Source organism: Sorex araneus, chromosome 1 (assembly GCF_027595985.1).
Source record: "Sorex araneus isolate mSorAra2 chromosome 1, mSorAra2.pri, whole genome shotgun sequence".
Lineage (NCBI taxonomy): Eukaryota > Metazoa > Chordata > Mammalia > Eulipotyphla > Soricidae > Sorex > Sorex araneus.
In genome coordinates this window covers 428255909-428269646 of record NC_073302.1, presented here as the reverse complement: position 1 = coordinate 428269646, position 13738 = coordinate 428255909, and the positions used below count along the sequence as shown (strand labels likewise).

The 13738-nt window shown below is 42.6% G+C and overlaps 1 protein-coding gene across 3 annotated transcripts in view; it reads left to right on the top strand.

The window, feature by feature from the left end:
* Positions 1 to 13738, top strand: part of UBE2H (ubiquitin conjugating enzyme E2 H) — a 112563-nt gene that overhangs the window by 75933 nt on the left and 22892 nt on the right. For 2 of the 3 annotated variants that reach the window (XM_055129545.1, XM_055129644.1), the window contains exons 4-5: positions 4564 to 4603; positions 6061 to 6113. The exons of the other annotated variant lie outside the window; for it this stretch is intronic. In XM_055129545.1, the coding sequence (XP_054985520.1) occupies positions 4564 to 4603; positions 6061 to 6113 (93 nt within the window). The remainder of the gene's footprint in view (positions 1 to 4563; positions 4604 to 6060; positions 6114 to 13738) is intronic. 3 annotated transcript variants of the gene reach the window in all.

Here is a 13738-nt window from a genome sequence, read left to right as displayed (position 1 = left end):
TTCTAGACACAGTTCCCCCTGGGTGTGGGGGAAACGCCCCACCTGCTTTAGATGAACTGCCTTCTCCCCTGGACCTCCCTGCCCATGCTGGGTGAACTTGTCGCCTCCTTGCCAGCATTCCTCTGAGTCCCTTTCCTTGCTTTGTTCCCCTCCCCGATGCTGCCACCTTCTCACCCAGTGCTGCTTTTCTCCAGTGCCTTCTCCAGGTGACTTTTTTCCCCAGCATCAGGGGCTTTGCTTAAGAGATGCTGCTTGTGAAATTCTGAGGCAGGATTTTTAGTATCGAGGATGAATTTTGTTACAGTTTTGGGTTTTGTTTGTTTGGGGGCCACACCGGTGGTGTTCAGGGATCTAACTGGGTTAGTCATTTGCACACCAAGTATCCTACTTGCTGTACGGTCGCTCCAGCCCGTTTTAAGTCCTCAATTGTAGCTTTAAGGAAAATATTTTGCACATTAGTAGAGTAAGTTTCTCCAACTGTTCAGTGGTTCAGACATTTATGTCTTCCCCTTCATTGAACAGTTTCTTGGCATTTGTCATAGAAGCATATTCCTAGAAAAAATTAAATGTTGAGAGCTTTATATATCTTTTATATTGAGCTTTATAACTTGATAACCTCTTTTTTCCAAGTGAAGTTAGATTATTTAAGACTACTTGGGGCTGGAGAGATTATATAGGGGGTTAGGTGCTTCTGTTGTGTGCAGCTGACCCAGTTCAGTTCCAGCACTACATATAGTCACTGAGCACTGCTAAGTGCCCCCACAGAGGTTCACACACTTCCCATGCATGTAGCTGATCCTGGTTCCATCCTGAGTACCACATTCCCCAGAGAACCACCAGGTGTGGTCCAAAAACAAAGACGGTTTATCACTAGATAACTACGTTACAATTGCTGTTTTTATATGTATATGTAATACACACACACACTCACTCTTTGGTTTCTGGTTTGTGGGTGATACCTGGTAGTGCGCAGGATTTACTCTTGGCTTTGTGTTCAGGGACCACTCCTGGTGGGGCTCAGGGAACCATATGGTGTGTTGGGGATTGAATCTGGGCCATCAAATGCAATGCAAGCACCTTAACCCACTGTCCTATCTCTTCAGTCCCTGTAGTTTTTCGTTTGAAGGTTATTTTAACTATAACCTCTTACAGAAGTTTTTGAAAGTCAGGGTATCGTAGTAGAAATAATAAAGGAGTCTCTCAAGCTTGATTGAAAATTGGTTCCTATTTCCTTTAGCATTTTTACACTGCTGCAGTCCTTGTTCTCCGAGGCTGGAGGTGGGTGGGGGTGATGTGATCTGAAAAATAGTATTGAGAAAAGAGCTCCCACCATGAAAAATCGAGCACTGTTGACATTGGTATATATTTGCAGTTTCTTATCCATATACACTTTTTTTTAAAAGGAGCAAATGAGTTACAAGTACACTGTGTCTTTTTAAAAAATAGGAATACAATATAGAGATAAATTAGTTTTTAATAACCATTCCCCATTCTGCTTTCTGTTCCCACTACGACCTTGGCTCTGCACTCTCACTGAAGTGCTTTTGTAAGTTTGATTCATACACACCTAGTAGCTCTCTGTACTTGTTGCTCTGGAGACTAGATGTAATGTTGCTTTGTTTCAGTGCAGTTGGTGTTAAACTGCAAAACCCGGGGCTGGAGTGATAGCACAGCGGGTAGGGCGTTTGCCTTGCACGCGGCCGACCCGAGTTCGAATCCCACCATTCCATATGGTCCCCTGAGCACCGCCAGGAGTAATTCCTGAGTGTAGAACCAGGAGTGACCCCTGTGCATCGCCGGGTGTGACCCCCCCCAAAAAAAAAAGCAAAAAAAAAGAAACCCTGCAAAACCCACTTCTCATGTGTAGATACATTCAGGTTGATACGTACTGATCAAGTTCACTTCCTTGGCTATACAAAACTGCCAAAATAATAGCCAGAATCTGGAAAAAACCCGAATGCCCCAAAACGGATGACTGGTTGAGGAAACTTTGGTACATCTATACAATGGAATACTATGCAGCTGTTAGAAAAAAGGAAGTCAAGAATTTTGTAGTTAAGTGGATGGGCATGAAAAGTTTCATGCTGAGTGAAATGAGTCAGAAAGAGAGAGACAGACATAGAAAGACTGCACTCATCTATGGTATATAGAATATCAGAGTGGGAGACTAATACCCAAGAACCGTAGAAATAAGTACCAGGAGGTTGACCCCATGGCTTCTCGGCTGGCCTCACGTTCCGGGGAAAGGGCAACTCAGAGAAGCGATCACCAACTACATTGTAGTTGAAGGCCATGTGGGGGAAAGGAGTTGCGGGCTGAATGAGGGCTAGAGACTGAGCACAGCGGCCACTCAACACCTTTATTGCAAACCACAACAGCTAATTAGAGAGAGAGAACAGAAGGGAATGCCCTGCCACAGTGGCAGGGTGGGGTGGGGGGGAGATGGGAGTGGGGAGGGTGGGAGGGACGCCGGGTTTACGGGTGGTGGAGAATGGGCACTGGTGAAGGGATGGGTTCCCGAACTTTGTATGAGGGAAGTATAAGCACAAAAGTGTATAAATCTGTAACTGTACCCTCACGGTGATTCTCTAATTAAAAATAAATAAATTATAAAAAAAAAAAAAATTTAAAAAAAAAAATTAAAAAAAAAAAAAACTGCCAAAATATAGGTGTACTTCAGTTTCTCCAGACTTTTGTTAATTTTGATTCTTGGCTTTTATAAACATTGTCTATCAGTAGTCTTACATATTAGGGTTTTCACAGGAATATGTAGGATTTTTCTTACTCTCTTGGAAGTAAGACATGCATATTTCCATTGATGTTGTATAGTCTTTATAAATACATAACTCATACCTATAAACTTTGAGATATCAACTTCCTTAATGAAAAATTAATGTAAAATTGTAATGACCTACAGCTTCTTTTTGGGTTCGAGCAATCTAAACATTGTGTGCACTTTCTAATTGGGTAGCAGACAACTTTAAATTTTTCAACACAGAGGATTAAGAAAGTGTGGGCCAGAGATGTAGCTTAGTGGTAGAGCACATGCCTCACGTGTTACAGATTTTAGTCCTGCAACCACATTCTCACACAAAACCATGACTGGAGTGGCTAGAACAAGCGCCAGAATACAGAATACTTGGAATTTCTGTGTCCTTATTTCTAAGTTCAAAGAACTTCCTTAGCCTTTCAGAATTGATGTTGCAATTCATCCTTGAGGATCTTTATTCATTCCCATGACTCTGCCCTTCTCCCGATGCCCTCTGCTCACACAGACCTCCTTCAGCCTTCTCACCGCTTGGGCATATTACATTACTTTCTGTCTTTCGCTGCAGTGACTTCCTGGAGAATGGTGGGCTGTCTGATTTATTCAGTATCCTACCTAGATAATCACAGTGCCCGCCATCTGTGCACAGGTGGACCAAATATATTTTCAGTGCATGTGAAGAATAGAACATGTGAGGTGGGGCTGAGGGAGAATGGGATTGGCTATAGCAAGGGTCACCTTAGTAAGGAACTTGTGTGAAATGGAGCAAGGAAGTCTTTAAAGGAACTGAGGTGATCAGAACTACAGATTGGTGGCGAGTCTCCTTTATTTTTTTTCTTTTTGGGTCACACCTGGCGATGCACTCAGGAATCACCCCTGGAGGTGCTCAGGGGACCATATGGGATGCTGGGAATCGAACCTGGGTCGGGCACGTGCAAGGCAAATGCCCTACCCGCTGTGCTATTACTCCAGCCCCAGTGGCGAGTCTCCTTTAGAATTGTCAGTTATAGATGCAGAAGTCCATCTGGTCACTGCTTTTTAAGTTAGAGAATCACTTATTGTTGGAATTTAAATATTAATCTGTTTTTTACATGGTTTTCTTGGAATAAACAAAACAAAGAAACAAAATTCAGAACAGTAAATCCCTGACAGGTAAAGCCACCTTACAGAAATTTTTGAAACCTTGGTACCTCATTTCCTGGTTGTTCCAATTTTAATTAAAACTGAGTTTCCTGAAATGAATAGACTAAAATTAAAGAAAATATTTTGGTCAACTGTTTTTATGAAACCCTTTGTGGTTTGGAAGCGATTCTCCAGCGTTTCAACAGCTTCATTCATGTTCCGCACACGGTGCAACAATGCTACCAGTAAATGAGTATCAGAAGGAGAAGTTAAAAGCAGAACCTTCAAATTTGGAGATCGAACAGTAAAACTTAGGAGTGGAATCACAGTAATTTTGTTAATTTTTTTATGGCACTAATTATAACGATTCAGTGCAATAAATTCTGGGCAAGTACCTTTATAGCATAGCAAGCACATTCTTTTAATGATTTTTTTTAAAATACATATAAGCTAATTCGCACCCAGATTGTGCTTATTTGGTTACTAGAACTCTTATGTGTTTTAGTTAATTGACGCTGTCAGGTGAATATAGTCCTGTCCAAAATCGGTCCTGAGCTATGACAATGCATTATGGGTATCTCCACCTTTTTCCAATACTGAAATTGTTTCCAGTACTGAAATACTTAAATTTTTTGTGGATACTTTTTGCTGCTAATTAACATCTCTTTTTACAGGATTCATGAATAAAATTTTCCATCCCAACATTGATGAAGCGTAAGTAACTATTTAAAAATGTTTAACTCTTAGCAGCAACTGCTCTTGATTAGCGTTCATCTCTCTTCACTGTGAAAAGATCTCAGCTATCTGTCTGGATTTTATCAGCAGATAGGACTGTGTGAATGAACACTTAAACTGGAGAATCCCAGAGGCACCGTATTCTAAAGTAGTTCAGTTTCCACTATTGGATACTTTACCCATTGTCACAAATGGGTCCTTCTGCTGGCATTTGTAATATTCTGCATCTTTGTTCTCTTTATGTAGACAAAATTCAGAGATCTGTTTTCAGTACCCAGATTTACTATTTTCAGACCTAAAGTTATTTCTCAGTTCTTGAGAGTAAAAGCAAACATGAGTCACAAGTTTCATTTCAGTTCATGAATCTTAATTATCCCTTTCTTTGCATGTTTTATTGATATTTTAAGTTGGGGTACCCATGCTTCCTATTTGATCCTTCCCTTGCTGTTCCGCATACATAAAGATTTGTTCTGCAGTTTTCCTTGTCGTGACAAGGAATTTTGCTATTCTATGCGCGCACTGCAGATGAGGTGTTTCAGACACCTGTGTAATGTACACATCCACCAGACCCCACTATCCTTTAATGCTTCTGTGTGTCAGTCATCCCAACAAGGATAGTCTCTTGTGGAACCGCACTATAGTTGGGGTCAGGAGCTGAATATTAATGCAGTACTTTCTGTTCTGCCATTTTCTGGGGAAGTACTTTTTAGCTGTTTTTCCCATTTAGTAAAAGGATCCATTCCAGGATCATGTATTGCTTTTAGTTGTCATGTTTCTTTAAACTACTTGGAGCTGGGTCACAGGTACAGCCCAGTAGGCTGGGTGCATACTTTGCATGCAGGAGCCCAGCTTCACTCCCCAGTACTCTTCATGGTCTCCTAGCATTGCAGGGTGTGACTCCCAGACACAGATTTGGGAGTAGGCCCTAAACACCAGTCAGCTTAAAAGGAAAATGAAAAAAGAACCAGAAAAAAAAAGAACCCAAAAACTAAGCTGAAACAGCTCCTCAACTTTTAATAAAACTGATACTTTAAAGGAATACAGATAGGTCATTTGTTGGACATTTTATAGGACGTTTGAGTTTGGTGTTCCCTCCCTAAATGCAGGGTGCACATTTCTGATCAGAGCCCGCACAGTGAGACTCTGCCTTCCTCGGGAATCTGATTGGGAGGCCCCTGGAGTTGTGTTAATTCTCATCTCCTGATTACGGTGTTGTCTGGTTTTTCCATAGTTGAGTTACTGCTGTTTCCTTTAGAATTTTAAGGAGACACTTACGCCTTTGTGGCTACCTCATCATACTTTACCAGTAGGATTCCTTTTTATTTTTTTTTAATCTACTAAAAGTATTTTTCTTAATGAATAATATTAGTTGCCAGATACATGCAACTAACTTTCTCAATTTTTTTAAAAAATGCCATTCTTTCCATCTGTTTCAGGTCAGGAACTGTGTGTCTAGATGTAATTAATCAAACTTGGACAGCTCTCTATGGTGAGTTTGGCCATGGAATATATATATATATACATATATTTTTAGAGATGTTGAGACACTGCCTTAAAAAAAAGTGGGGTTTAAGATATTTTGTTGGGACTGGGAAGGGATTTTGAGCGCCGGTATGGGAAAGTTTAATCTCTTCTTTAAAAAATGTATAAGCTTTGATACGGCAGTGGAAGCTTAAAATAATCAAGTGAGATCAAGTGAGATTCTGAAATGCAGGTAGTGATTATACTTATGCAGACATGCAGATACGTATGTGAGCATTTTATACATGTATGCTTTCAGAAGCACATTGTGTATATATATTTACATGTTATTGATAGTGCCTCTTAGTTTTGGAATATTCTAGGAATGTCCCCGTATGTTAAAAATGCATTAAGAGGTTTGGGGGATCATCTGTTTCTGAGGCCAAAATGACACCATAGCTCTTGCCCGACTCTATGCTAAGTATTAGAGTTTAGAAGATTTAAAACCACTTCTTCTTGAGTTTGTAACTTGATTGGTAACTAAATGGTTTTTAAAAATATTTAAAGTTGGGTAGGAATACAACAGATCCATCTACTTCCCCATGTGTTCACATCCTCAGGCTTCCTGAGCTCTGCCTGCTCTTGTTCTCCTCCACCACCCAGTAAAGCTGCCTTTGTTGTTCTAGCAGGGGGTTTTCGCCCTTGTAGACCACCTCAACATCAGGGTGGGATAAAAGATTGAGTAAGAAAGGCAGTAGTCAAGAGTTCACCAAGGAAGAGGAAGGGGCTGGAGAGAGCTCAACAAGCTGAATGTAGGCTTTGCTTGGGAGGGAGCCTGGGTGTGATTCCTGCCACCTCATGGTCCCCGGGCCCAAAGCTGCACGTGACTCCCAAGCATTGCCAGGTGTAGCCCAGAAAGTAATGGAAGGAACAAGATCATTTTGCACAGGGTGCACCAGAGATTTCCTTTTCTTACTAAAGAGTTTGGAGAACTAATAGGGTAAGGTATGTAAAACATACTCGAGCCACAATCTCGAAGATGTCCTTATGCCTGAGACTCACAGTGGAGGGTTGCCACCAGCAGCACACACTTCGTCCCTTCTGCCCACCTTGTGATTGTACTGCTCCAGAATCATCCCTCTGCTCAGAGTTACTGTCCCTCCTTCGTTGATCTTTGTGTGCTGGCTGCTTCTTTGCTCAGTTCAAATAACACTGCAGCATTATATTTGGTTTTTTAAACCAACATTGGTTTATTGTTTTTCTTGTCCTAGTAGATTGTAAGCTGTAGAAGTGCATTGTGTAACACACAATACTTAAATGGTACCTGCTATGCAGAAAGGGTTTCAAGTGTTTGTTGAATTAATGAGTGGATTAATTATGCCTGTTCTATTTAAACATGAGGGTTTTTAGGAAAATGATAGCATACAAGGAGATGAAGCAACAAGAAAGAACATACACTCCAGGTTGATTAAATGAATCCCTTTTTAAGATTTTTTTTTTTGGTAAAAATGTCTTGTGGCAGACTGCCTGGAATATATGATGTAATGATGTGTTTTCTTAAACTGCATTCACATTGTAGAAATGTGAATAATAAACTACTGCAAGATGGTTCCAATTACAGTGAAGTAAATTAGACTTGAGCTAATTATTTCATTATTGACCAGAAAAGCTTTGTAGAAGATAGCTGATTCTCAAGGACTTCACATCTCAACAGATACATTTGCTGGGGATCAAACCCAGTGCCTCACACATGTATGTCCTAGTCTCTGTATACCATATCCTAGGCCCCTGCACAGGTTCGGTTATTTTAAATTAATTTCTGTTTTGTGTGTGTGGGTTTTTGGGTCACACCCAGCAGTGCTCAGAATTTACTCCTGGCTCTGTGCTCAGGGATCACCCCTGAGAGGACACAGGGCTCCATATATAATTCCAAGGATCAAGCTGGATGCAGTTCCAAGGATCCCTGACCCTTGTACTGTTTCCTCTGGCCTGAACAGATTTTTTTAAATGACAGCTGTTGATGAGCACGTAGCATGACTCCGTGTGATCCCTGGCATAAAGTACCTCTTTCCCACAGCTCCACCAATGGTGTGGCCCTGGTGGCATGTGCATTTAGACTGCCAGCTCTGTGCAGAACACAGTCACTTGGAAACGGCTTTTAGTCTTCCAGCACCACAGTGGAGTCTCCCTCTGGTCCAAATAAAGAAAAACATTCATAATTCATGTATAGTCTCCACTGCATTTGGTTACTATAACAGTCATTACCACAGTTTTAGAATATTTTCATCACTGGAAGGCGGAGTGATAGTACAGCAGGTAGAACCTCATCTTGCACATGGCTGACCCAGGCTGATCCCTGACATCTCATGTGGTCCCCTGAGCACCACCAGGAGTGATTCTTGAGAGTCACCCAGTATGGCTCAGAAATAGAACAAAAGAATATTTTCATTACCTCAAAAAGAAATATGCATACCCTTTTTATCTACCTCCCCAGCAAATCACAGGACCTGTTCTTTATTGATTTTCCTGTTCTGGATGTTTTCTTACAAATAGAAATATAAATAAGTATTCTTTTTTTTTTTTCTTTTTTTTTTTTTGCTTTTTGGGTCACACCTGGTGATGCACAAGGGTCACTCCTGGCTCTGCACTCAGGAATTACCCCTGGCGGTGGTCAGGGGACCATATGGGATGCTGGGAATCGAACCCAGGTCGGCCGCGTGCAAGGCAAACGCCCTACCCGCTGTGCTATCACTCCAGCCCCAATAAGTATTCTTTTATACCTGACTTCTTTCACTTTGTTTTCAAGATTTATCCATGCATACTATGTATCAAAAAGTACTCCTTTTGTAGACAAAAAAAATTTCATTTTACAGATAAGCCGCATTTTTATAATTGACAGATATGGATGTGTTATTTCCACAATTTGGCTGTTAGGATTTGTTTCTGTAAATATCTGTGCATAAGTTTTCATTTCTCTGCGGTGGGAAGGGGGGTCTCCAGGGATAGAATGCAGGGCATTTGATAACTCTTGGATTAAACATCTGTGGAGCCAACAGCCTTTTCCTTAAGTGAATGTACCATTTTACATTCTCTCAGCAAGTGTCTAAGATTCAGAATGACTTTAAAGTCTAGTAAAGTTTTCATCATGACTATGAAATGTTAAGTAGGGTCTTTCAGAGTACCTTGCTGTGCGCTTGGAAACTTGTTCAGGAGTTTGGGGCCACATGCAGGGGTGCTCAACGCTTGCTCCTGGTTCTTGTGCTTAGCGATTATTCCTAACAGGGCTTGGGGACTGTATTTGGTGGTGGAGATTGGACCCCGGATTGGCTGTGTGTAAGGGAAGCACCCTACCTGCTTACTGGACTGTCTCTCTGTCCTGCCAAAGTGATTTTTTTTTTAAATTCATGCATGACATGTGTAAGTTAGCTTTATATATCCCATGATACAAGATCATGGGCATACTGACATTACAGGTAAGTGCAGAAAACCAAGACTTACTGAGTTATTCAAACACAAACTCTTAATCAAATTTAGCATCTCTTTAAAGAAAGTCTTAGGATGAGGTGATGCAAAATATATTAAAGTGCTGGTGGTGAGGGGAGAGCAGCAGTTTGGGGACCAGACCACCAGCACCCCTTCAGTCTCCAAATATAGCCCAAGAGGCCCCGTGGCCCCTGGGGGCCCAACAGCTCCTCCTCTTCAATTCCTAGCATTGAATCACCTAGCAAGTTGACTGAATGTTTTCGAGAATGAACCCTAGATCTGCAGAGTCCAACTTAGGAGATGACCCATCGCCGCCCCAGTAAATGTATTGTTAGATAGGGTGGTTTTGGTCCAAATGCCTTGGAAGTTTCTTTTAATCTTATCTGATCTCCAGATCTGAATTTTTATTACAAACTGCTAAAGCATCTGGCGTGGCTGAGTTGATAATTGGGGAAATCTGAATCATTGTTTCCCACAGTGAATCTTGAGAAAATATTTGGGTTAGAGGATTTAAAAACAAAACAAAAAGACAAAACAACTGATAGGAGAAAGTCAGGAAGTTAGTACTAATAATTCACTTGGAGAGGGGAGATGGGAGACTAACCTTGGCAACAGCACTGTTGTATGATATGGTAGGAGCAGGGATACTTGTAAATTTTTCTCCAATTTGCCCCAGGGCAAGTACTGCGCAGCTGTAAGAGTTGTCCTAAGGGCTGGAGGGATAGTACAGTGAGTAGGGTGCTTATATTGAATGTAGCTAGTCTGGTTTGATCTGGGACCCAACATCCCATATGGTCCCATGAGCAGGAATAACTCCTGAGTGCAGAGCCAGGAGTAACATTGGGTCCCTCCCAAAAAAAAATGTTGTTGTATAGGGTTGTCTGAGTGCGAGCGCAAGTATAGTGGGTAGGACATTTGTCTTGCCCCCAGCCTACCTGGGTCTGATCCTCAGTATCCTGTATTAGTCCCCTGAGCACAGCCATAATTGATTTCTGAGGGCAGAGCCAGGAATAACCCCTGAGCACTATCAGGTATGGCCCAAGTCCTGCGCCCACCCTTTCCTCCCCCCACAATATAAGAAAAGAAAACTTTGTCCTCTAATAGTGGTTCCTAGTTGGTTGACGTTTCAGGTTTATGGTTACCATAGCTTGCTTATAAGCTGTGTCCGTTGAGTTCTCTGTTCTACCAAGCTTCACCCTGCCACCCCAGAAATATAGCTGTGCATAAGTTTCTGTTGGGGGGTGGAGAGAAGGGATATCTCTAGGGGTAGTTTCTGTTCAAGGCCTGTTTCCCTTTGCACTTAGAAACTCAGAGTTGCTGTACTTGTAGTTGAATCAGCCAGTGATTTTACTGTTTGGGGGCTGTACCTAATAGAGTCCAGGGGCTGCTTCCGCCTAGGTGCCCACGATTGTTCCTGGAGGACCATGCAGTGCTGGGGATTATACTCAGGGCTCCTGCATGCAGTCCTGCCTTTGAGCTGTCTTCCCTGCCCCTCACCCAGTAATTTAGAATTTTACATTAGTGGGTAGTAATGTGGTCAGTTTTGTAAAGATGCTTGTTATCAGCATGAAGTTATCCATTGGGGATGAAGTTACTATTGTTACTCTTGTGACATTAGAAGGAAAGCAGATTCCATCATAAAAATGATTCATTTGGCTTCCTGCAGGATAGCATTTTTTTTTCCCCCTTTTTAACATCCCTTCCTACTCTTCCAGACAGCAGTGATAAAAGCTCTGAGAAACTTAAAATGCAGCCAAGAGGACCAGATTTAAGTTTCGAAGGCAATTATAATTTTAAAGACTGATAAAAGAAGGGAAAAGGAGTTCATTAGGCCATGGGTAGCTTTTAAGCTCTCGTATTTTCCAGTTTGCCCTTTTACTCCAAAATAGATTCCATCCGTGGTTGGCATTTCACACACAGTGCTGGAGGCTGAGGGTTCTTGGCCGAAGTGGGGGCTTATTTCTCTCCCGCCCTTCTGAGACTTGCCCCGCCCATTGCAGATAGCTCTCCACTGCTCCCTTGACTCATTTCTCATCTGGCAGGATAAGACTTATTTTGTGAATTAAATTGTGAACAAATATATTGGAAGGCTAGCCTATACAAATCAGGCAATTGACAACTTATTCTCAACCCCCTAAAGGCTGAGACAACTTTTTTAAAATTTTTTTATTGAATTGCCGTGAGAACAGTTACAAAGATTTCAGGTTTAAGTTTCAGTCATACAGTCATCAAACACCAATCCCTTCACCAGTGCACATGGTCCACCACCAAGAACCCCAGTATACCCACCCCCCACCCTCCCTGTGTGGCAGGTGATTTTCACTTTACTCTCTCTCTCTCTCCTTACTTTAATTACATTCAGTGTTTGGACAGAAAACCCACTATTATTATTTGAAATTTTCCCCCAACAGTCAGACCTGCCGAAAAGGCATCATTTGATAATTTGTTTTCTGTTGCTGGTAATGAAGAATATATGATTTTGGATTTCTGGTATTTTAGTAATTAAGTCCAGAGTGATTTCTGCCAGAAGCCGCTGGGTTCTGAAATTGGTTTTTGTGTGCCTCTGGGATCATGGCCGTTCAGGAGCAGGGCCGTTCGTGATCTCGTCTAAGCGGGGAGCAGTGCCGGTACCACCGCCCCTCCCCCCCCTCCCCCCCCCCCCGCCGCCATCTCGAGATTTCCCAGGCTGCAAACTCGTACCTCCATCCAATAGGCTCTGAATGATGGTGGTCACCATGTCACCAACCAGAAGGAAAGGCCAAGGGACAAAAACCTTTCCTATCCTGGGGCAGCACAGAGCTGTAGCTTAGTTCACAGTCTAGAGGCATTTCTGCAAGAAGCTGCTGGGTTCTGAAATTGGTTTGTGTGCCTCTGGAATCATGGCTGTTCAGGAACAGAGGAGCCATTTGTGGGCAGCTGCTCAGGGTCTCGTCTGGTCAGGGGGCAGCGATGGTACCGCCCCCCCATCCTAGGCCCCTTGGACAATTTTTTGCTGCTTGAGAAGAGTCTGCATTTGGGAACTCGTCATGGGGTGAGCGTATGGAGAGGGTCAGTCACCAGGCACATGAAGTTGACTGCAACAAAAGGAATGCTTCAGGGACTTGGAGATTAGAGTTAGGCAAGATAAGACCAGGGGTGTGGCTCAGCAAGGAGTTTGCCTGGCATACATGAGACCAGGTGTCAACCCCTGGCACCACTTAAAAACAGAAGAAAGGCTGGGCTGGAGCGATAGTACAGCTGGTAGGGCACTTGCCAACACACGGCCAACTCAGGTTCATGAGCCCCACCAAGAGTGATCCCTGAGCGCCAAGCCAGAAGTAAGCCCCAAGCACAACTGGGTGTGACCCAAAAAACCAAAACCAGAAACAAAACAAAAACAGCAAGCGAAGCAGTGTTACATTTGCCAGTTGCTTTGGACAAATTTAAAAAAGAAATTTCACAATATTATGCCTCTTGAGTTTAAGTTGCTAACTGAATTTAACCTTCCCTACATTGGTTTGTTTTATATGAGAGCCACACCCAAGCAGTACTCGGAAGTTATTCCTGGCTCTGCACTGGGGAATTATTCCTGGCAGCATTCAGGGGACCTTAGGAGATGCCAGGGATAGAGCCCAGGTCAGCTGTGTGCAAGGCAAGTGCCCTACCTGCCGTACTATTGCTGCAGCCCAAGCTTTCCTAGTTGGAAGCACTTACTTCAGCCCACCTTTCAATCAAGTACTCCATGAATCTTTCTAAACAGTTCCAAATTATAGCAGAAGGGAATATAAAACAATGATTGGTTTACCTTAGTGTGTACTAAGTTTCTAGACATTTTAACAGAGTGATAGACAAATTATGTGTCTACATGGATGATTGATTGGCCAACAGCTACTGTTTGAACAGCTTTGTGAACTCGTAAGGTGTTGATCCATCCTTGCTGGAGTTGCACATCATCCTGCATGTGGGACAGATGGTCACCATGGAGTCTCCTAGATAGGGGTCAGGTAGATGCACTGCTTCTCGCTGCCATGGGCAGGGCAGCAGTAACAGGAAGGATTATGTGGCATTTGGGGTTTGATGGCTTTCATGATCTCTCTCCCATATCTCCCCCCCGCCCCCCCTCCAGATTTTCAGTTGCGGTGTTGGCACATGACCCAAGAGTTTAGCTCTGTGCAGGAAAAAAAAGCGGGG